The sequence below is a fragment of the Dipodomys ordii genome, unplaced genomic scaffold (assembly GCF_000151885.1).
Source record: "Dipodomys ordii isolate 6190 unplaced genomic scaffold, Dord_2.0 Scaffold130, whole genome shotgun sequence".
In the NCBI taxonomy this organism is placed as follows: domain Eukaryota; kingdom Metazoa; phylum Chordata; class Mammalia; order Rodentia; family Heteromyidae; genus Dipodomys; species Dipodomys ordii.
Genome location: NW_012267346.1, coordinates 2811198 through 2835121, shown reverse-complemented (window position 1 = coordinate 2835121; position 23924 = coordinate 2811198). Strand labels below are relative to the sequence as shown.

At 40.0% G+C, this 23924-nt stretch overlaps 1 protein-coding gene and 1 long non-coding RNA gene across 3 annotated transcripts in view; one reads left to right on the top strand and one right to left on the bottom strand.

Moving 5' to 3' along the window:
• LOC105996369 overlaps nucleotides 1-23924 on the bottom strand; it is a 51407-nt gene that overhangs the window by 10003 nt on the left and 17480 nt on the right. Inside the window, exons 2-3 of the long non-coding RNA XR_001175603.1 lie at nucleotides 14228-14483; nucleotides 5521-5629 (exon numbers count right to left, since the gene is read on the bottom strand). This is a non-coding gene — a long non-coding RNA (uncharacterized LOC105996369). The remainder of the gene's footprint in view (nucleotides 1-5520; nucleotides 5630-14227; nucleotides 14484-23924) is intronic.
• Nucleotides 308-23924, top strand: part of Cap2 (CAP, adenylate cyclase-associated protein, 2 (yeast)) — a 102369-nt gene continuing 78752 nt past the window's right edge. The window contains exons 1-2 of one of the 2 annotated variants that reach the window (XM_013030427.1): nucleotides 308-416; nucleotides 6671-6786. In XM_013030427.1, coding sequence (XP_012885881.1) covers nucleotides 308-416; nucleotides 6671-6786 — 225 coding nt within the window. Of the gene's footprint in view, nucleotides 429-6670; nucleotides 6787-23924 lie in introns of both variants that reach the window. The other variant, XM_013030426.1, reaches the window with a different exon arrangement.

Sequence of the window (23924 nt, the reverse complement as noted above, 5' to 3'; positions counted from 1 at the left end):
AAGATGTTTTATTCTGTACTGGTCTGGAACTGTGATCCTCCCAATTCAGCCTCCCGTAATTTAGGATGACAGGCATCTGCTAGTATCCAGTTACAGGTCTCTTGAACTTTTCTGCCTAGGTTGGCCTTGAACCCCAAATCTCCCCTTCTCGGCCTCCCTAGTAGCTACAATGACAGGCGTGAGCCATTGGTACCAGGTCATTCTAAGTAGCTTTTGTTTCCCTTCTTGCTGCTGGGTGTGGTGGTGTTGGTTTGCTGACCCTTGCTGGTGCTCACTTGGCCTCCTTTTGTCTCTGTGTCTTTCTAGGATGGCAGACATGCAGGGACTGATGGAGAGGCTGGAACGTGCGGTCAGCCGGCTGGAGCAGCTGTCTGCAGAGCCTCTCAGGCCGCCTGGGGCCTGTGGAGAAGTTAATGGTGTCAATGGAGGTAGGCCTGCACACCATCGTCATTACCAGTCTTTATGTGGGCCACTCGATTTTGTTCTCATAGTTTAGTCCTGCAGAAATCTGTCTACCTGCTTTCCTCAGTTTCTCTACCTCCTTCCTTGATAGGGAACCATAAGCAAAGCAGTCCCTGAAGAAGAGGAAGAAAAAATATGAAGGTTTTCCCCCCTCAAATACATACAATTTTTGTACATCTATTAGAAAAATAAATGTTAAAACTTTCAACACAAAAATTACTAATATCTGCGCATTTTAAGAGCAAAAGTCCTTGGGCCAAATATGATTCTTTTTCCATTTCAGTGTTTATACTGTTCTTCTAGCACTCACTGGCTAAATATATTATCTAAGTAATTATTTTTTTAAAAAGAAAGGAAATGAATGTTCTGAATTACAATGTAAATTGAAAGGAATTATCATACTGTAGAGTTTTATTTTAAGGAGAACAAGTTATTCTATTTAGGAGGTGCAACCTCTTGAAGGAAGCAAGAGATGACTGATAGAGGGCTATATCACATTTCCTGTTTCTAACACTGTCTTTTAATTTTATATGCTAAAAAAATTAGAATTAGGGAGTATCAAAAATATAAAGCAATTTGGGTACTGGTGGCTCATACCTGTAATGTTAGTTACTCAGAAGGCTGAGATAAGAGGATCATAGTTAGAGGTTATTAGTCTAAGCAGAAAAGCCCGTGGGACTCCATCTTCAAAATTGCCAGCTAAAACGGAAGGCTGGAGGCATGACTTAAGTGGTAGAGCTCTAGCTGAGGAAACAAGCCAAGCAAGAGCACAAGGCTCTGAGTTCAAGCCTAGGTACTACAAATAAATAAATAGCAAACACCTGCTTTCTTTAAAAAGAAACTTTCTAAGTTATCCACAGAAATTGGTCTATATCTTTCTTCTGTAAAGTTGCAATTTAACAAATAGAAATACAGGACACCCATTAACTTTGAATTTGAAATAGAGAAATCTTTTTCTTTTCTTTTTTTTTTTAATGTGTCCTAAATACTGCATGGTTTACACTGCATGGTACACATTATACTAAACCTTTATTTGTGGTTAGCTGAAATTCAAATTCTATAGGTCAATGTGTATTTAATATGGCAGTTTTGTTCTTATCCCAAGTGTCTCTCCTTATCTTACCTGCTTTAAATACAATTGGGCTTTGAGAAAGCTGAGAAAGCCGTGGGGAGGAGAGGGCTTCACTGTCTCATTCTCTAGGAAAAAGCCACTTGGTGGGTCTAGAAGCTCTGTTTGATTTGGTATTATCTATCCCTTGTGCTACTTACTATGGGACAAATAACTGCATCTGAGCATGAACTTGCTAATTGGGTCATTTCCATTGGCCATAATAAACATGAAAATGTGTGTGTGTGTGTGTGTGTGTGTGTGTGTGTGTGTGTGTGTATCAGTACTGAATCTTGAACTCAAGCCCTTGAGCTCTTGTGGGGCTTTTCCACTCAAGGCTGAAGCTCTACCACTTGAGCTACACCTCCACTTCTGGCTTTTTGTTGGTTTATTAACGACGAGTCTCATAGACTTGTCTGCCCAGGCTGGCTTTGGGCTACAATCCTCAGATCTCAGCCTCTTGAGTAGCTAGGATTACAAGCATGAGCCACCAGCACCCAGAGGAAAATGCTTTGAATGGATTAAAAGGGAGCCCAGGCTGCTAGGGTCCTGTGAGTTTTTCCACGTCAACTGAGATATATCTGTGATATCACTGCCTTTTTTGTTAGTTTTTTTTTGGTATATGACACTTCTAAGCTTTATTCTCTTTAGCAACTCTGTTATGGTACCACTGGTATTAGGTATTACAGATACTTCTCAAAGGGGATAGGCAGACAATACAGTGAAAATGGCAATCCTGCCAAAATTAATATACAAATTCAATGCAATTCCTATTAAAATCCCAATGATGTACATTTCTGAAATACAGAAAACAGTCCAAAAATTCATATGGAACAACAAAAGACCTAGAATAGCCAAAACAATTCTAGGCAAAAAAGACAACATGGGAGGGATCTCGATGCTGGACTTCAAACTCTACTATAGAGCCATAATAACAAAGACAGCTTGGTACTGGCACAAAAACAGATCTGAAAACCAATGGAATAGAATAGAAGATCCAGAATAAAACAACATGCCTACAGTCAGCTGATATTTGACAAAGGAGCCAAAGAAATACAGTGGAAGAAACACAGCCTTTTCAACTACTGGTGCTGGGAAAACTGGGAAGCCGCATGCAGAAAACTAAAAGTGGACCCCAGCCTATCACCATGCACCAGCATCAACTCAAAATGGATTAAAGACCTTAACATTAAACCTGCATCTCTGAAACTACTGCAGGACAGAGTAGGAGAGACACTTGAACTAATAGGCACAGGCAGGAACTTCCTGAACAGAGTTCCAGGGTCACAACAAATTGGAGAGAGACTCGACAAATGGGACTACCTTAAAATAAAATTTTTCTGCACAGCTAAAGCTATAGCAGCCAAGCTAGAAAGACAACCAACTAACTGGGAAAAATTATTTATCAGCAATATATCAGACAAGGAGTTAATATTCAGTATAAACAGGGAACTCAAGAAACTAAACCCTCCCAAACCTAACAAACCAATTACTAAATTGGCAAGGGAACTAAAGAGAGACTTCTCAGAAGAAGAGAGAAAAATGGCAAAGAAACACATGAGGAAATGTTCACCATCCCTGGTTGTGAAGGAAATGCAAATAAAGACAACCCTGAGATACCACCTTACCCCAGTCAGAATGTCCCACATCCTAAGGTCAGCCAATGACAAATGTTGGAGGGGATGCGGAAAAAGAGGAACCCTATTATACTGCTGGTGGGAATGTACACTTATACAACCATTTTAAAAGCAGTCTGGAGGGTCCTCAGAAAGCTAAATATTGACCTCCCTTATGACCCAGTCATACCACTTCTAGGCATCTATCCTGAACAACGGGAACCAGTATACAAGGACACATGCACCTCCGTGTTTATTGCAGCACTGTTCACAATAGCCAGGATATGGAAACAACCCAGATGTCCCACCACAGATGAATGGATCCAAAAATTGTGGTATCTATACACAATGGAATATTATGCAGCCATTAGAAAGGACAAAATAATGGCATCTACAGGGAAATGGATGAAGCTAGAAGAAATCATGTTGAGGGAGGTAAGCCAAGAGCAAAGAGACAAATGGCACATGGTCTCCCTGATAGGTGCATGTTAAATGTAAGGTGATACGACAAAACTAACAAGACTTAAGAAACAATGGACTTCCACTCATCTGGTCGAATCACTACTAAATAACCCCATGCTTCTGATCACATATATGGTTTATATGTGCACACCGGAGGGAAACCAGGAGGACGACACAGAACTAGAGGGAATCAGGGAAAAACATACAGCAGCAGGACCCATCAGCTGCACTGGACTTTGATCCAAATGAACTAAACAACTCAATGGCAGCAATGGGAGGGAGGGAATGAGTGGGAAAGTGGGAACAGCTGATGCTATGCAAAACAAAAGAAATATACATATTACCCAATGTGGAAGAAATAACTGTATTGCAAAGCTCATAGAACTCATGAATGTTATAGACCACGATAGACAATTTGCCCCATGAAAGTTAGAATGTGTTTGTGACTTTAATTAAGCATCATTATTCTTTAATGCTGTGAAATTTGGGAAATTATGTAACCACTTAATCACAATAAAGAATTTTTTAAAAAAAAAAAAAGAAAGAAAAGGAGGGAACCACAGGACCAAAAAAAATGTAAACAGAAGACCTTGGAAATATTCTAACCAAAGTAAAAATCAGCTTCCTGGGAGACTGTATAATATTTTTGAATAAAAAATGAAAAATATCAGTAATTTGAACCTCATATATTCAAATAAGTAGTAACCTGAACTTTGCATTTTCCTTATTACAAAATAAAAATCCAAAAGAATCTATTGGCTAAGTAAGACTAAAGAGCATATAATTAAATTATTTAGTGTTTAAACAAATATTTGCTAATAGAGAAAATTACTCCAAACCAATTATTAAAGCAGAGGTCTTCTAAAACAACTTACCTAGCATTATTAGCCTATGTGAAATGAAATAATTAGGAGATTGAATAATTAGTAAAATGTAGGAATGATATCTCCACCCTTAAGATTTTTTAATTTAATCTTCAACACCATTTTTAAATTTCTGTTTGGTTAGTAAGTTTTGGTAGTTTTTAAAAATTCCATTTTCAATGAATCTTTAAGTAGAATCCTTAAGTACACCATTGGGTAGCACACACCTATAATCCCAACACTTGATTATTTTGAGGCTTAGTTTTGTACTTACATATTTCTTTAATCATTAGTAGTTTCTTTGTATTTACTAGCAAAAAAGGACAAAAACAACCTTTAATCTTAAATATAAACCACTATTGTGTATTACTATATTATATACCATATCAATATATTATTATATTATTTACTATATTAAATAAATTTTGCTGTAAGAGAAACATTAGCAAGAACACAATCCATTACGAATACATAATCGGATCATGGACTACCCTATTATTAGATTGGTGTTACAATGAATTTTAGGATATGGCACTGTCCTCCCCCCCCCCCGCCACTTCTCCAGCAATCAAGGGAAGAATGTATTGTATTCCTGTCACATGGCCAGCACCGTGCTAGGTGCAGGAAATCTCCCATGAATTGCACACCATCTGAATCATTTCGAATCCTTGGTCTCTATGCATTCCTATTCAGAGCGACAGTGTCCTCTGATTAGTAAGTGTTCAGAGGATGCAGTCTGAAGGAAGAACAGATCATTAGAGGCTGCCTAAAGGAGACCGCACTGAAATCAGTGATGAAAGGAACCCAGAAAGTATTCACTTTTATCTGCTAGAGGTCTCTGTTTCCTTCTAAAACATTCACCCCCTTTAGACACTCGTGGGCATCTCATATACCCATAAACAAGGTCGGTTTGGGGGTTTTATTTAATGCACACAGAAAGAATCTTTATGTACTTTCATGTTTTGCAAAAGTTGTCAGATTCTATACTTTGAACTTAAAGATGACTCACCTTCAACAGTCTGCTTAGAAGTTTGACCTTAGGTGCTGTCAGTTGCTGTGGGTTGGTTTTTGTTGTTGTTGTTGTTGTTTTGTTTTGTTCTGTTTTTCAACCTTGGGGCCTGTGGAAATGGGAAATTAGGAAAAAAAAAAGAGAAAATGAAGCACTATCCTTTGGTTTTGTGAGCATGGAGAATGTATTTTTATGATAGAAGAAAGGTAAGGCTAGGTTTGGGTTGGATTAAAATGCAACTCACTAAATTCACTGCCATGGGTTGCTTTAGTAATGATGTTCTCAATAGATGGAAGTCAGGGATTTCATTGTGGGGTGTCCACACCCCACCCCATTAACTGAAGAGCAGAAAACCCAAGTGCCAGTGGCTCATGCTTATAATTCTAGCTTCTCGGGAGACTAAAATCTGGAAGGATAAAGGTTCTAAGGCAGTCCAGGAAGAAAAGTCCATAAGTTGACCAGCAAAAAGCTGAACTGGAGGCATAACACAAGTTGTAGAATGTCAGCCAAGCAAGAAAACCAAGTTTTAACCCCCAGTATTACCTCCTCCCCTCCAAAAAAGCAGATAAGGAAACAGATCACACCGACTGGACTGCTGTCACTTCCGATTTTACAGTGAATTGGCCACTCAAACCCTATCTGTGTGGGCTCAGCAGTTATTTTTTAGGCTGGCTATCACTGCCCTTCCTTCCCAGAAGGAAGGAAGGAAGAAATGAGTAAAGGTCTCCTTCTTTGCCTCCTTGCCCAGAGTTCCTGATCGCCTTTGCATTTCTAGGCACCCTCTTGGTGACTATTTGTGACACTGGACAGCACCTGGAGAGTTCACAGTGGAAGAAAACAAAGAGTGGTTTTTGGATCTGCCTTTCGTTAGGGTTTAACTTTGGACCAACCCAATTTCCTCCCCGTGTCATTGTGAGGATAGGATTCTGGGCTTGGGAGAGAGTGGATGAAATGATGCACAAGTCCCAGCATAAGAGGACTGCACATCAACAAACCCACGTTCCCCTGAGCCACGGAGAAGTGGTAAAAACCTAGAGAAGTTGAGGATGTGAATGAATGGGTGGGGATGACTTGGATGCTATTAGCCTTCCACCTCCCCTGTGTCTAGATAGCCCCTGCCTTTCATCACACGCTCAGGAATTAACAAGAGGTTCCTCTTCCACAGACATGGCACCCTCCGTGGAAGCCTTTGATAAGCTGATGAATGGGATGGTGGCCGAGTTTTTAAAGAACAGTAGAATCCTTGCTGGTGACGTGGAAACTCATGTGAGTACACTCCCCTCCCCGCTCTCTCTGGAGAGCTCAGACTGGCTAGCACAGACACAGGCAATTCTAAAGGCACCATGAGATCTTCCTTTATTTATTTTTGCCTTGGCTAGACAGGTGGATGTGGTAGCTGAAACGTTCGTTTGTGCATTTATTCATTTAACCATCTGGATGGAGGCTTGATATACACTGTTCTCGAAACTGGGAAGTTGGGGGTGTGAGTAAAACATCTTTCCTATCCAAGTAGTTTGCTTCCTTTCTGTTAATCTTGAGAGAATGGTTTTCCTGAAGGGTTCCTGCTTTGGTCAGGTATCTTGGTCCTTGTTCATTACATTTTAGTTACATTCATCCTTTTCCCTGAGCACAAAGATATCCTGTTATGAGCTCCTTGCATTTTAGTTTCATCCTGTTAATTTTAGCCACATCCTTTTCCAGACTGTGAGACTGAGCTCCACCAATCAGAGCAGAGGGGCTGGGCCTGCTGAGAATGGGATATAAAGGGAGCACCCTGGCTGCTCTGTGTGCTTGCTTGCCAGGTTTTTGGCTGATGGCTCACGCTTCTGCAAAAGTAAACTTGGCCTTTCCAAGTTCCTTTCAAGCTGGGGTCCTTATTCCTAAGCAATACTCCTAACATCCTGAGCTATTTCTTACAGGGACTTATAAGAGAGATGTGTCCTTCCATCCTAGAACATTCAATTACTGCTAGACTGATTTGGGTATACAGATATGACCCAAAAAAGTAAGAAAACAGGGTGATGGTATGGAAAGGGCAGGAGCAGGAGTATCATCCTAAGAAAGGGGTTCTGAGAGGAGGAATTTGAACAGAGATCTGAGAGGAAAGAAAGCGTGAGTGTGCGGTACTGTGGGGACCAGGTAGAGGAGACAGCCAGGGCCAAGACCCAGAGGATGGAACATTCTGGAATGCTCTCAGTGTAGCAGAAGCCAGGGGAGTTAAGAAGGATACAAGAAGCCAGCTTCCAACAGGGCCTTGTCAGTCACAGTGAGGGACTTGGCTCTTGTTCACAGTGTGGCCAAGAAGCCATAGAGGGCAGGGGGCAGAGGATGGAAGGTGACTGGGCAGAGCAGACTCCATCCCCAGCTACCTCCTTGTCTGAAGTGCAGTCTAAGCTTATCACCTCATGCCTCGTAGGATATTTCTGCAAGCAGAAAACTCCAGAAAGTTGCAAGTGTTGGTAAGGGTGTGGGAAAATTGCAACCTAGGTGCGTTGCGGGTGGGGATATAAAATGTAATCATCAGATGTGCAGAAAATGTATGGCAGCCCTTCAAAAACTCAAGAGAAGGGTCGAGCTGGGTGCCGGTGGCTTATGCCTGTAATCTTAGCAATTCAGAAGGCTGATATTTAAGGATCCCGGTTCAAAGCCAGCCTGGGCAAGAAAATCTATGAGACTCTTATCTCTAATTAACCACTAAAAATTAAGCAAAAGTAGAGCTGTGGGTCAAGTGGTAGAGTGCTAGCCTTGAGCATACTTAAAGCTCTGGGACAAACACCCAGGTCCTAAGTTCAAATCCCAGGACTGTCACAAAGAACAAAAACAAAAGAGAAGGGTCATAAGATCCAGCAATGGAGAGAGAGAGAAAGAGAAACAGAGAGAGAGAGAGAGAGGTCCAAAAACATTGAAAGCAGAGATTCAGAGATATTTTTATACCATGTCCATAGCAACATTTTGTTTTATCATAGTCAAAGGGAAGGAAGTTCCTTAAGTAAGTGTTCATTGGCTGATGAATAAAGAAAATGCAGCATTTGTATACAGTGGAATATTATACAACCTTAACAAGGAAGGCAGTACTGTTATATGCTAAGAGTTTAGGCTTTCTGGAGAGTGTTTATACAACCATGTGAATACTACTCAACTGTACACTTAAAAATGGATATGAAGATAAATTTTGTTCATGTATTTTACCATAGTTTTTCTTTAAAAGCACAACCTGAAGGAAAAGGCTAAAATACAGAATTTGAAAATCCCTGGACTGGAAGAGACTTCTAAAGATGTCTGGACCAGCCTTCTAGCTAGAGAAACTTTGTGTGTGCGTGTTTAATGTTAACATCATCTCTAAAGTGAGTCATTATCTAAGTGCATTTCATGAAAAATCCAAAAAGTCAGTCCATTAAAAATCCTCAGAAGAAATTTGTCCCCAGGTTCTTTGTTCACTGGCTTTTGTTTGCCTCTGAGGATTGAATTCTAAACCCATCTGCCTAGAGATTTCCCTTCACTGGGACAGGCCTGGCAAAGCCATTGTAAGTACATAGTCACAGAAAAGTTGATTCTTGAATACATTGTGGTTTGGGGTATAAGAAAGCAAAATGCAAAGGGACTTTATAGTTCCTCCTCCCCCAGTTAGAGGCCATCTGCAGTAACACCAAAGGCTCCAAGGCTGAAATTAAATAGATGATCTTCTTGTCACACCTCAATCTATTTGTTTGCCACCACTCAGAAAAATAAAAGTCCTTCTTATCAGCTCCATTTGTATTCAGTATTTCTTTTTAAATGCCCATCAGTGAAAGAGAAGGTTTATTGTATTTAAAGACAGGAAAGTCTAAGTACGAAGACATGTCCACTTCAAATGTACCCCGGGGCTCTGTCATTGGGCTGATCTGTTCTTTTCCTCTGTGTTTTTGCTTACAAGAAACTGCCTATGGCATTTAGAGTGGTGTGCATGTCTGTAGTCTCAGCACTCAGAGAGACGATGAGTTCAGGGTCACCTGGTTAGAGAGGCCCTGTCTCTGGACTTCCTAGAAAGACCCTATCGCAAAAACAAAACAAAATTTAAAAAAAAGAAGCAGATGCTTTCTTCTTACACACTAAGATAATGTTTGGATTTCTTAGGTAAATGTACTGAAACACTAGCATACACAAAAGGATATTAATTATTCCCAAGATTTTTTTTTTAAAAAGATGCTTTGCAAGATTTCTCTCTTGAACTTTCCCAGTAATTACCTTTAGGTCACCGTGGTGTGTGCTGGGGTACATAGTACATCAGAATGCGCAGTAATAATACCTCACAAAATTCTAGAGAGCAGCATGGAATGAGCAAACAGAGGCTTATAAATAAGCACTTTGATGGTTTTTAATGGAGGATTTATAGAACAGTCTTCTTTAAGTTCTTTTTAGAACTAGAGGAGTTGTAAAGTGTGACTTAAGTTTTCCCTTCCTATTCGTCAGACCACATGACTCTGAACAAGGATCGTTCTCGATAATGAATACTTTGGGTCTAAGGAATTTGATGTTTAAATGCAAGGGGGGAAAGGGAAGGGAGAGAAGGGAGTGAGGAAGGGAGGCAGGAAGAGAAGGAGAGAGAAAGAGAGGAAAGGAAGAGGGGGGATGGAGGGAGGAAGGGAGGCAGAGAAAGAGAGAAAGGCAGAAATGGAGAAGAGAAACACTTGTCATGAAAATTTAGGGCCTGGCTCGGAGGGGCACAGGCAGCTATGGCCCATCTGCCCAGTTAGTACTTTGAACAAGTAGTTTATTTTTCCTCCCTTACAGACCATGTGTCACCGGAATTAAGCTTGCAGCTGCTGCCTCACATAAGCCAGACGTGGGGGTTGAACTTTGTTCCAAGAACACACCTGTTGCCTAGGACAAAAAAAAAATCCCACATACCTGATTGTACAGTATGGAAATTTGAGAATGACACAAGTGTGCATCCTGTTAAATCCTGTCCCTGGGCTTAAGAGCAATGCCACAGATTCTGATCGTGAATAAGGGCAGCCAAGCTATGATTGAACGGCTGTCTCCATGTGTTGGCTGCTGGTTGGCCTTAATTTACCGAACACTCAATAGTCTATTGACAGAGCAGACCGCAAAAACGGAGGAACTAATAGCTACAATTAGGAAGCTCTGCTGAACCGAAGAACATGACAGGTTTAGCAAAGATTAGATCCCATAAAACCTTCTTGTATGCTACGTAAACCCGAGGGCTTATCTAAATTACTCTTCCACCCAATAACATCCATACAGCAGCTTTTGCTGCTCTGAAAGAAGAATAAACAATGCATAATTTTATAATGGTTGATTAGAGTCGATATGGTCCTCAGTGTTCATGGAAAAGATCCTCTAGAAATGGGGCCCGCCTAATTCTAAGTCCTTGGCTGGACATGGTCTATAAATGGCCTAATATGATTTTTATGGTTATTTTTGTTAGCCAAGCTGTTCTATTGTGAGCCTCGTTATATGGAGCTAGTCTCAGGCCTATGGCTAAGCGAATTAATGGAAATCACCGGTAGAATTTACATCTGAAGTATTTATAAGAGGCTTGAGTATTTACTTCCTGTTCTTGATCTAAATGGATGGCTGAAAAAAACCTTTTTTCCCCATGCCATTACTGGGGTTTGAGTTCAAGGCCTACTCACTGTCACTGAACTTTTTTTGCCTCTCTACCACTTGAGCCACAACTCCACTTCCTGCTTTTTGGTGGTTAATTGGAGATAAGAGTCTCACCCATTCCTGCCTGGGCTGGCTTCACACTGAGATCCTCGGATCTCAATCCCCCGAGGAGTTAGGATTACAGTCATGAGCCACCAGTGCCTGGCAAAACCTTTTTTAAATCAATTCTTTAATAAAAATGAGAACCACAGGGGCTGGGAAGGTGGCTCAGTGATAGAGTGCTTGCCTTGTATGCATGAGGCCCTGGGTTCGATTCCCCAGCACCACATAAGCAAATAGAAAAAAAGCTGGAAGTGGTGCTGTGGCTCAAGTGGTAGAGTTCTAGCCTTGAGCTGAAGAGCTAAGGGACCCAGAGTTCAAGCCCCATGACTGGACCCCCCTCCCAAAAAAATGAGAGCCACAATTGAAACAAAAGGGAAATAAAATTTAACAAAGTCATACACATTTAGCACATGATTGAATCATACACGATAATATTGTCTTTGTTGTCCCTAACTTAATAAAGGACAAATGTTTGTAGACAATTATTAGAGTCTTGCCCTTGATGGCTCACATCCCCGTATTAAATAATCTTAGTATTTATTTAGTTACTTATCTGCAGTGATGGAGTCTTAATTCAGAGTTCTTGCTGGGCAGGAACTGTAATGCTGACCTATGCCCCCATCCCTTCTCTGCTCTGGTCAGTTTTGAGATAGGACCCAGGTACAGGCTTGGACTGAGAGTTACATATTTTAGGCTTCCATTGTAGCTGAAATCACAGACAGAAACCATCACACCTAGCTTCTTCCCATCAAAATACAATTAATTTTTTTTTGCCCCAGCTGGCCTGGAACCATAATCCTCCCAACCTCAGCCTCCACATAGCTGGGGTGATAGGCATGTGCTACTGAGCACATGGGCCTTGCATAGATGACTAGTCTGGCCTCCAACAACAATCCTCTGGATTTCAGCCTCCAAGTAGCAAAGCTGATAGGCTTGAGCCACTAATACTCGCTTATATAACCTGTGTCACGTACTTAAATCATCTACAAAATGTTTGGTTAGTTTTGTGCTGTGCTGGTTAGGTGAGGAAGTTAAAAAATTAATGAATTAAGAAGTAGCTCTTCCCCTGACCAGAACTAACTAGTCCATAACTAGATTTTAGAGCTGGCCCTACTAAACAGCATGGTCCAGACCAGTTCTTAACCTGCTCCCTCCTGAAGCAGGATGACATCATTTCTAAGGGCCTCTACTTCTTATCAGTTGTGAGACTCACAGCTTGTCTCAGCCTTAACATAGGAGGGAGCTATGTGGTTTCCCGATGAACAGCTTACAATAGAGTGGCATTGGTCTGCCATTATAAAATTGTTCTAAGACACTACCAGACCAGGATCAAACTTGTGATCTTTCTGCCTCAGCATCCCCAGTGTTGAGATTGCAGACATATACTCTCATACCCAGCTTAAAATGAGTCATGCCAAGGTAGACATGATTAGTGAACAAACAATCTCTTGTATAACATCACAATAGTTATCATGCCATTATTTTTTTTACCATTAATGAATGTTGACATTTATGTCCTATGAGAAACAAGCAGAAGAAAACACCAAGACACAAAAGATAAATAATTTCCTATTTCACTGTATAGAAGAAACTCTGACTTCTTTATTTCAAATGATCCCAGGCCTTCAAGCTCCATCTTTCTTAGGTCTTACCAGGTTACCTCTTCTTCCTTTTTGTGGTCCTTACTTTGAAAAAATAATAACTTTATCTGTGGAGTAAATGATATTTTTAATTTATTCATTTACTGTAATTTACAAATTGTGTCCACCTTTTTCCAATTCTTTGGATTTTAGAAAATACATATGAATGATTTCATTACAAAAGTAAGTCAGCCTTAGTTGGACAATCTCTGTGACTATACTTTATCTTTAGTGTGCTTTTAAAGCCAGACATTGGTGGCTCATGCCTGTAATCCTAGCTACTCAGGAGCCCAAGATCTCATGCCTGTAATCCTAGCTACTCAGGAGCCCAAGATCTGAGGAGTAAAGTTCAAAGCAGGGAAAGCACTTGAGACTCACCTCCAATTAAGCACCAAAAAAAGCCAGAAATAGAACTATGGCTTCAGCTGTAGAGTACTAGTCTTGTGTAAAAAGCTCATGGACAGTGCCTAGGCCCTAAGTTCAAGCCCTAGGACAGGCACAAAAATAAAATAAAGAAGTTTGCTTTTAAAGCATATGAATTCTCTATCTCTCATGCTGAGCATTATAATAGAATCAGTTTTAGAGTTAGGGGACAGCTAATTAGAAACTAGATTTGGAATCAGAAGCCCTTGGAAGGGCTACCAGTGTCACTAATCACCAGAATTGCTGTTTACTGAAAATGGAAGCCATTTCCAGGTGTCCTCACGAAATAATGAATTAGCTTCCGTCAGTCTCCAAGGTTAAGATGAGACTTGCTTTCTTTCTCTTCCCATGTAGCAAAATTCTCCTTACATACTTCCAAGCTTTGTTATTATATTATTCAATACCACAGACATTTTAAATACCTTTTTCTGCCTAAGACCATTTATGTATCCAGTGCATTCATTTGTCAGATCTTCTGTGTGAGCAAAAAAATAAGTTTCTATTATAGATTCATAGTTAAACTATAGCCAACAAATTTGAAATGTGCTGCCTTTGAGAAAGAACAAAAAGAAATTTCAGATGAACTTCAAAATAACAATTACATTTTTTAATTCTGTTTTACACAATATCTAAGCTTTTCAAATTTGAAATTTAAAAAAGAAAACCAATAATGTGCAGGGGTTGTAATGAATCCTGTCTCTTTCATAAGTCTTTATGCGTATACTCCCAGATGAAGCAGGGAGACAAAAGGCTTCCACAATGAAATTAGTCTTTGCTGGCCTGTTTTTAGTTAAAAAAAATATTCTTTAGGGGCAATTGAATTCTTTGGTTGAGTAAGTCAGATACAGCTGAACCCCTCACCAGAGCTGCTGAAGCTGAAAGAGATGCCCCTTCTCGCCAGAGTTCACCCCACAGTGGATGGAATATCACACTGGGAGGAAGAAATCCAGGCTCTGCTTCCAAGTTGCCCATGAACTTGTTTCGCAGCTGCAGCTAAGCGTCTTAGCTTCTGTACCATCCCATCTGGACATGGTGATAGTGGCTACCAAGAGCGGCAGTCTTAGCTCTCCCTTTCCACCCTGTTTTTCACTGACACAAGCACAATGGACACAGCATACGCAGGGATACATTCTGAGTATGTGGGTGGCTGAGTGAAAGCAAGTCACTCTTGGTACTTGTCATCTGAAACTGAGAAAAGAGTACATTGAGTGTTGGGCAAACGATGTTAATCTACATCAACTGTAGGTTCCGTCTCTAGGTCAGAAGTTCCTACGGCTAATGAGCAACTTTTCTTGGAAAATACCCCTTCCTTGGGTTATTGGTTGTAGATATCTTTAAGTAGTTATACAAAGGAGTTACCGCTCAACATGTCAGTGTATGAGTATAATGCATCTTGATCGACATTATCCCTTTCACCATCCCCCCTAACGCTCCCAACCCAAACCCTCCCTTCAATTTCTCTGGTTTTATAGGCTATGCGTTGAGTATTATGACTGTATTTTCTCCCTTCTTTCTCTTTTCATTCTTCTATCCCCCCCCTTCTCCACCCCAGCCAGGTTATTCCCATGTTTAAATTGGTCATGCTACACAACTGCAAAATAAATGCATCTCTCCTCTGGGTTCCTTTACTGACCTCCCCCCAATTTTTCCTTCTTTCTAAAACAATCTCAGTAATTGGAGCATTTGTTGTTGTTTCTATCTAGATTTCAGGATAATTTAATTGCTTGCCCCTAGGGATACTTTAGAATTAATACTGTGTCCAAAAGTAATGACCTCTTTCCCTTCTGATTTCATTTGAATTGTCTTATTATGCTCCCAATGAAAATACATGCAGGTACACAGGCGCGCAGGTGCATGCACCACACACACACACACACACACACACACACACACACACACACACACTTCACCCAAGAATTCCTCTAACCTTGTATTCACCACATATGAAAACAGACAGTATCTGTCCATCACCTGTGTGCTGTGGCCCATGCATCATTCTGATTTTAGGGAAATGTGTTTGCAGATTGTTACTGTGCATACAGCAAGAACAAAATATACTTTCCCTCCTTCCCTTCCAGATTTGTTTATTTACTTATTTTTTTCCTCTTTGGAGACAGAGTCTTGCTTTATTCCAGGCAGGCCTCAAACTCACAGTTCTCTCATCTCAGACTTCCAGCTACTGGGATTCCAGGCATGTGTTACCATGGCGAGCTCTCCAGTTTTGTTTGTATTATGGTTTAATACAGTTCATTTTAAAACCTGACAATATGTATGCATATACATATATATATATATTTCAAATCCCCTTAATATATCAAATATCAAATATTCTGATGATATATTCAGTGAACTAACAATGTGTCACTCACATGTGTTTGCTGTATAAGCATTTTCCCTTCCAGAAAACCCTTTTTAAAGGAAATATTTATGTTGGGTGCTGGTGGATCACACCTATAATCCTAGCTACCCAGGAGGCTGAGATGCAAGAATCGTGGTTCAAAGCCAACCCTGGGGCAGGAAAGCCCATGAGACTCTTATCTCCAACTAACCACCAGAAAACTGGAAGTGGAGCTGTACCTCAAAGTGGTAGAATGCTAGCCTTGAGCAAAAAGAGCTCAGAGACAGCGCCCAGGCCCTGAGTTCAAGCCACATGACCAACAAAAATAAATACATAAATAATAATAGAAATATTTAAAATAGGAAGGTACTTGAAACGCCAATATTTGATTTTTAACTGCTTTTAGTTGAAATAGATTACTGTATGGGAAGGAGATGTGACCTATAGCTTTATGCCAACCAGTTAGTGTTGGATTTATTGCAAGGCTCCAGAAACTTATATTGTTTTTCTCATGCTCTTTCATTGTTTAGTTTGTGCCTATGGCAAATGGCTAATAAACGTTTGCTGAATGAATATTAAATGAGTCAAATTATTGATGTTTATTTGAATCAGGGATGCTTGAATTTATTGTGGCTGGTAATTTAAATAAAAAGTCAAATCCAGACTAACCTAGCAGTTAAAAATAAATCATCAAGGCCACATTTTAGTTATAAATCAGTAAATGATATATTAAGAAGCATAAACACAAGTTAGGAAAAAAATAGACCATTATTACTGTGTGTCTACAGGCTTTGGTTGAAAATACACACACACACACACACACACACACACACACACGCACACACATACTAAATTTATCAAAGGCCTGAATACTTACCTTGTACCTCTTCAATCTCTTCCTCACATTCTTGTTTTATAGTAAAGGAAAGGCAGCCACTGAAAGAGTTAAGTAGCTTAAAAAAGTAAGATGACCTGGGCACTGGGGCTCATGCCTGCAATCCTGGCTATGTAAGAGCCTGAGACCTGAAGGATTATGGCTGAGAACCAACCTGACCAGAAAATTCCCTGAGACTCTTATTTCTAATTAATTAGCATAAAGCCAGGCTAGAGGTATAGCTCAAGGGGTAGAACAAGCAAGTCAAGGAAGCACATTCAGAACATGAGTTCAAGCCCAGTACCAGCAAAAATAAAAGAAGAAAGGTGGATGCCAGTGGCTCATTCCTGTAATCTACTCAGGAGGCTGAGGTCTGAAGATCATGGTTCAAAGTCAGCCCAGGCAGTTAAAGTCCATGAGCCTCTTACCTTCAATTAACCACCAAAAAGCTGGAAGTGGAGCTGTGGATCAAGTGGTAGAATGCTAGCCTTGAGCACAAAATCTCAAGGACAGCACCCAGACCCTGAGTTCAAGACCCAGGACTGCATACAAAAAAATATAAAATAAAAAAGCAAGGTGAGCGTATGTAAGCAACAAGTAAATTCAGCAATACGTTCATTGACTTGCAGTCACTGTCAATAGAAATCCCATGGACTCTGCTTGAGATTAGATAGTTAGTTTTATGAACCATACTGTATTTGAAACTGAAGGTTAGAGTTTAAAAGGAGCTAGAATTTGTTTGGTTTTGTTTTGGGATTGAGTTTTGGCAGGTTGCCCCTCCCTCCAATCACTGCCTTTCAAAGTGATAAGAGATCGGGCAAGCAATAATTCTCAAGTCTTAAAGAGCATGCTGAGAAATTAAAACTCTTGGCTGGAATATTACTGTGTACTTCCAATAATCAGATCTCCCTGGTTTTGAGAGTCTTGAGCTGTGTTTATATAATTGTAAACAGCTGGGTAGAACGTGATTGCCTCAAGCTACCAAATACAGAACATCCTAAACTTTCCAGTGGCATCCTCCTCCCTGCCCTCCAAATTCAGTGTAAATCACTTCTTGAAAACTTAGAGGTCATTTTCCCAAGATCTAATGTAAGCCCTGAGTGGCTTCGTTCTTATGCCAAAATATAGCCCAGCACAAGTCCCCATAGTCTGCACATGGCTGCTATCCACAGCCTAGTTACTAACTACAGAAATTTCTAGGAAGACTTTATGGCAATTCAATGAGTAATTTTAACTGGAGGAAAGTGAAGGAAAGAGTGACTGTCCAAAAAGAATTGTACTCCTTATCTGACTTATGAAATGGTAACCCCTCTCTATAACCCCTAATAACAACAATAAAGTTATAATTTTTAAAAGAGCAATTTAAAGACTCCTAAATTTCACAATTGAAAAATTGGGGGTTTAATATATATATTTGTTATTGTTGTTTTGCTTTGTTTTGGGGTTTGACAGTATTGAAGTTTGCACTCAGGGCCTTTGAACTCAGCAAGGTAAGCACTCTACCTCCTGAGCCATACTCCTCTTTTTTTTTTTTTTTTTTTGGTTGTGGGGCTTGAACTCTGGGCCTGAGCACTGTCCCTCAGCTCTTCAGCTCAAGGCGAGCGCTCTACCACTTGAGCTACAGCGCCACTTCCGGTTTTCTAGTGGTTTATTGGAGATAGGAGTCTCACGGTCTCTCCTGCCCCGGGCTGGCTTTGAACCGCGATCCTCAGATCTCAGCCTCCTGAGTAGCTAGGATTACAGGCGTGAGCCACCGGCGCCCGGCTTCCTTCTCTTTTTTTACTCAAGTAGGGTCTTAAGTTTTACTAGTGGATTGGTCTCAGACTGGCATCCTCCTGCCGCTCATGTAGCTGGGGTGACAGGTGCATATGAACACCCCTGGCTTATTGATTGAGATGGATCTCACTAACTTCTCTCCCAGGATGGCCTTGAACTATGATCCTCATCTCTACCTCCAGCGTAGCTGGGACTATACACTTGAATCACTATGTCTGGCTTGTATGTCTAGGTGGGTTTTTTATTTTATTTTATTCTTATTTCATCTTTTATTTTACAGAAATACATCTAGGATGGATGTGATAGTTAAAGGCAAAGGCTTGATGAGAAGTTTCTAGGCACTACTTATGTAATGGAAGGTACTAGAAAAAATTCCTCCATCATGTTTTAGTTAAATGAAGCTGGAAAACAATAATGCAAAACAAAAGTTGTTAATTACATGTGCTGATATCTGAGGGGATGTAAAGACAGATGAGATTTTTACACAGATTCTAGATACTTCCAGCTAAAATTGAACCTGCTTCCTGTCTACCTTTACTACCAACAAGGCTTGTCTTTTGTTACTTGCAGTTACATTCCTTCAATTCTTAGCAACCATTGTAAGGGGGACACTGAAATTCACAAGTGGGACCAAAAAAGATGGAAAGATTTTCTGAGACTACTGAAGCAGAAATTGAAACAGGGTAAGGACATGACATATGTGCTTTATTTAAAATAAAGTTCAGAGCTGGGCACCAGTAGCTCACACCTAGCTACTCAGGAGGCTAATAACTGAGGATCATGGTTCAAAGCCAGACTAGGCAGGAAAGTCCATGAGACTCTTATCTCCAGTTAACTACCAAAAGGCCAGAAATGGAACTGTGGCTGAAGCTTGAACAAAAAAACACCGGGACAGCACCCAGAGTGGAGTTCAAGCCCCAAGACCAGCACCAAAAAGAGACAGATAGTGACAAAGAGACAAAGAGTGAAAACACTTGTACCTGCTAAAATATAGATAAGCTCCAGAACATCATTCTAAAATGCCTTTAAAAAGAATGAAAGAGCCGGGCACTGGTAGCTCACGCCTGTCATCCTAGCTACTCAGGAGGCTGAGATCTGATGATCATGGTTCCAAGATAGCCTGGGCAGGAAAGTCCATGAAACTCTTATCTCCAATAAACCACTCAGAAAACCAGAAGTGGCACTGAGGCTCAAGTGGTAGAGCGTTCACCTTGTGCTAAAGAGCTGAGGGACAGCGCCCAGGCCCAGAGTTCAAGCCCCATGACCAAGCCAAAAAAAAAAAAAGAATGAAGGAAAATGAACGCCAAGATATGGAAACAAGAGTTTTCTTTTTGTTTTTTAATGTACTATGTGTAGTTAGTTCTTTTTTTTTCTTTTGTTTCCCCCCCCCCTTCGGTTTATTCCATTGTCACTGTATTTGATTTTGGTACCTTGTGTCTTGTATATAGGTTTATCTGATTTGGGGAAAGGAAAAATAACATAATGGAGAAGCAAAGGATAAAGGGTGAACCAATACAACAGCAATACTCAAAAGATACTATATTGGAAATGAACTTTATAAGGGGGGGAGAGGAAATTGAGGAGGAGGAAAAATGGGAGAAAAGGTGGGAGGGGGTAACAATATTAGATAAGAAATGTACTCATTGCCTTACTTATGTAACTGTAACCCCTCTGACATCACATTATGATAAAATTTTAAAAATTTAAAATTGCATACTTAAAAACATGAAAAAAAATTTGAGCGGATTCTAAAATTGATTGATGTGGGAGCTGAACAACACTGTGCACATGGTAAGATACTTTAGGCAAATTGCACTATATGTGAATTGTCTCAAAAAACAAAAACCAGCCAGGCACCAGTGGCTCATTCCTATAATCCTAGTTATTCGAGAGGATAAGATCTGAGAATCATGGTTTGAAACCATCCCAGGCAGGAAAATCTGTAAGACTCTTACCTCCAATTAACCACTCAAAAGCTAGCAATGGAGCTATGGTTCAAAGTGTTAGAGCACTAGCCTTGAACAAAGAGCTCAGGGATAGTACCCAGGCCTAGATGGAGTTTAAGCGCCACAAGTGAAATAAATAAATAAATAAATGAATGCAATCTGGGCTTATATCTGTATTACTAGCTACTCAGGAGACTGAGATCTGAGATCAAGGTTCAAAGGCAGCCCAAGCAGGAAAGCCCATGACACCTATCTCCAATTAACCACCAGAAAACCAGAAGTGGGAGTGTAGCTCAAAGTGGTATAGAGGTAGCCTTGAGCAAAAAAAAAAAAAAAAAACCCTCAAGAGCAACACTAAAGTCCTGATTTCAAGCCCTAGAGCTGGCACAAAAAAATTAAATAAAAATGAATGTCTGGAAAGATATTCATTGACTTGCTAACATTAATAATGCTTATGGAGTGAGATTAGTGAAAGTTTTTCTTTGTACATGTCCATGAATTTGTTGTTATTAATTATTATTATTATTATTATTGGGAGAGGAAAGAGGGAATGTTTGGTGCTAGAAGAAAAAGATCGTGGAATCTAGGTACTGCCTGAAAGTGATATCATTGCGGAACAAAAGACAAAATCACCAAGAAATATCACCAACCCCTCAAAGCTTGGTTTCAGGGCACTCAAGTGCCTGGGCATTGGTGGAGAACAGAGAACCAGAGTTGAACCAGAAAAGACCTGTCATGGTTAGGCCCCTGCAGTAAGATCTCAGTTTAGATGGGTTGATGATGTGTAGACAGTGGTTGATGAATAAGAATAGCTGATTCTTTGCTAAATTTTAGACTCAGTGAAGATCAGCTTTATTCCTCTGCCTTATGTTATATTTCTCTGCAGTTGTAAAACAGAAGAAAGATTAGTTGAGGGCCCTCTCTATCAGGCACTGTGCATGGTTACTGTAATCATTTTATTTCACTTGATCCTTAAGAAAAAGAATCCTTGACAACATTCAGGATAAAGAACCCAAACCTCCTAGAACAATCCAAGAACAAATCATGTTAAGTGTGGTAAAGTCAAGCTCAGAGAGACAAATGGTGCACGATTTCCCTCAGATGTAGAAGCTAGATCTAAAATACATTGGAACATAATAAATTTTGCAGGTCTGTAGGCATTCACACACAGTGAGACCAAAGGAGGATATTCTTAGGAGAGGAACAGAAAGGCACAATGCCTATGTACATCAGATCATACAAAATAGTACGTATCAAAATGAATTCCAGGAAATGGAAACAAGATTTTTTTCTTTATTACTGTTCTTGTTTTCTTTTTGTCTTATTTGTTTGTCTATATGTCTTTGGGAGTGTACAGAAATGAGTGAACAAAGGGTAAATAAATGCAGCAATGGAAACCACATTGAAAATGAAGTTGTGGGTGGGATGGGAGGGAAAAACTGGGAGAGAGCAAGGGAAAGGGTGGCATTATCCAAAAGGAAATGTACTCCTTGCCTGATATATGTAACTGTGTAAGCCTTTTGTATTTAGCATTTTCAAATAACTTTTTAAGAAAGAATCCAGGCCTCTGGGAGACTAGGCAAATAGCCATGGTCTACCATTTTATCATGGGTACAATGGATTGAATCTCAGGCTTATGTAAATCTTGGGCTCATAGTTTCTCTGTACACAGCACTGTAATTTCAGTCATTCGTAAGTCAGGAATAGTTACCAAACTCCTGCCGGACTAAAGGCCCTTCTCTGTAGGTAACTGCTGCCTTAATCTTTTAGAATCTGTTTTCAACTTGAGCCTATAAGACATGTATACATGCATTAAAAGTTGCCTAAAAACATAGTTTAGATAACACAAAGGGAAAAGGTAACACGTGGCAGGATAGTGCATTCTAGACCAGAAGTACTTTCTTGTCCCTGATTTTTTTTCTGAGTGGACCTAAAGTAGTCAGACATCTTTTATTTGTACAGCTCCAACAATCATCAGAGACAAAGCCATTACTGCATGTTGACAAAGTAGTTTCTATTCCTCAAGTGTTAGAAAAAAATTAGATAATTTGAAAAGGGCCAATCTGTACAGTTACACACTGATTGTGTTGGAAAATGAAGTGAATTTAGAAGAATGATTTTGTTAAGAATACAAACTTTTAAGGATACTCATGGCTGTCAGAAAAAGCAAATGGATTTAAATATACAGTGATCTTTTCTCTTTTCCTCTTCCCTTGCCCTAAGAAATACTATTTTTAACTTTTTCAAATCTCTGGTATTTTTTAAATATAAATTTCAATAATGAGTTGTTTAGAAGAGTTCTATACCAAGCATTTTAAATTACAGTGAACAGTTTATGTCATAGATTGTGCAGAATTTTCAGCATATACTGTTTCTGTGGTCTGCTTATTTAACTCAGACCATATGTTCCAGGCTCTTTCCATGTCAGTAAATTGAGGTCTACATTGTCATTTGTAAATACTGTGTAGTATTTTTTGGTTATAGCATAATTGATTTAAAAGTTACACTCTAAGGTGAGTATTGGCTCAAGCCTCTAATCTCAGCTACTTGGAAAATGGAGATAAGGAGAACATGATTCCAGGCCAACTTGGGCATAAAAGTTTGTAAGACTTTTTCCTCACTCAATCGTTGGGCTAGGTGGTGAACACTTGTTATTCCAGCTGCAAGGTAAGTCTTGAGTTCAATCCCTAGTACCAAATTCAGTTCAATCCCCCACTAAAAAGAAACAAGCAAGGCACAGTTCTTATATATAGGTATAATATTGTAAGTACAAGAATATAGGATCAAGGCTGGGAAGGTGGCTCAATGATAGAGTGGTTCCCGTGCATGCACGAGGCCCTGGGTTCAATTCCTCAGCACCACATAAGCAGAAAAAGCTGGAAGTGGCACTGTGGCTCAAGTGTAGAATGCTAGCTTTGAGATGAAGAGCTGAGGGATAGCACCCAGGTCCAGAGTTCAGGCCCCACGACTGCCCCCCCAAAATATATATATATATATATATATATATATGCACAACTATGTTGAGACAAGTGATCCCCCTCAATATTGGACCCTGACAAACGTTTCTTAAATCACATATTGAACTCCTTGCTAGCCTCCCTCAGGGCTGTCCTAGAAAAGAGAGTCACCAAGTATACTTGTAATCATTTTAAGAAATGATATTTGATATACTTAGAACTCAAAAAATTAAATCCCCTAATAACAAATCCTCAAAGAAACAACTGCCCGATTAATAAGTGGGCTAAAGACTTAAAGAGAGACTTCTCTGAAGAAGATATAAGAGGGTTTTTTGCCAATAGACACATGAAGAAATGCTCAACTTCCCTAGCCATAAAAGAAATGCAAATCGAAACAACACTGAGATACCCCGTCTCACCCCAGTTAGAATCAAGAAGTCTAATAACAACAGATGCTGGAAGGGATATGGCCAAAAGGGAACCCTTACTGCATTGTTGGTAGGAGTGTAAACTTGTTAAACCACTTTGGAAAGCAGTATGGAGGTTCCTCAAAAGACTCCACATAGAGCTCCCCTATGACCCAGCAATCCCACTTTTGGGCATTTACCCAAATGAACACAAACAAGGTTATACCAAAGCTACCAGCACAACCATGTTTATTGCAGCATTATCACCTTAGCTAAGATATGGAACCAATCCAGATGCCCCCCCCCCAGTATATGAATGGGTCAAGAAAAT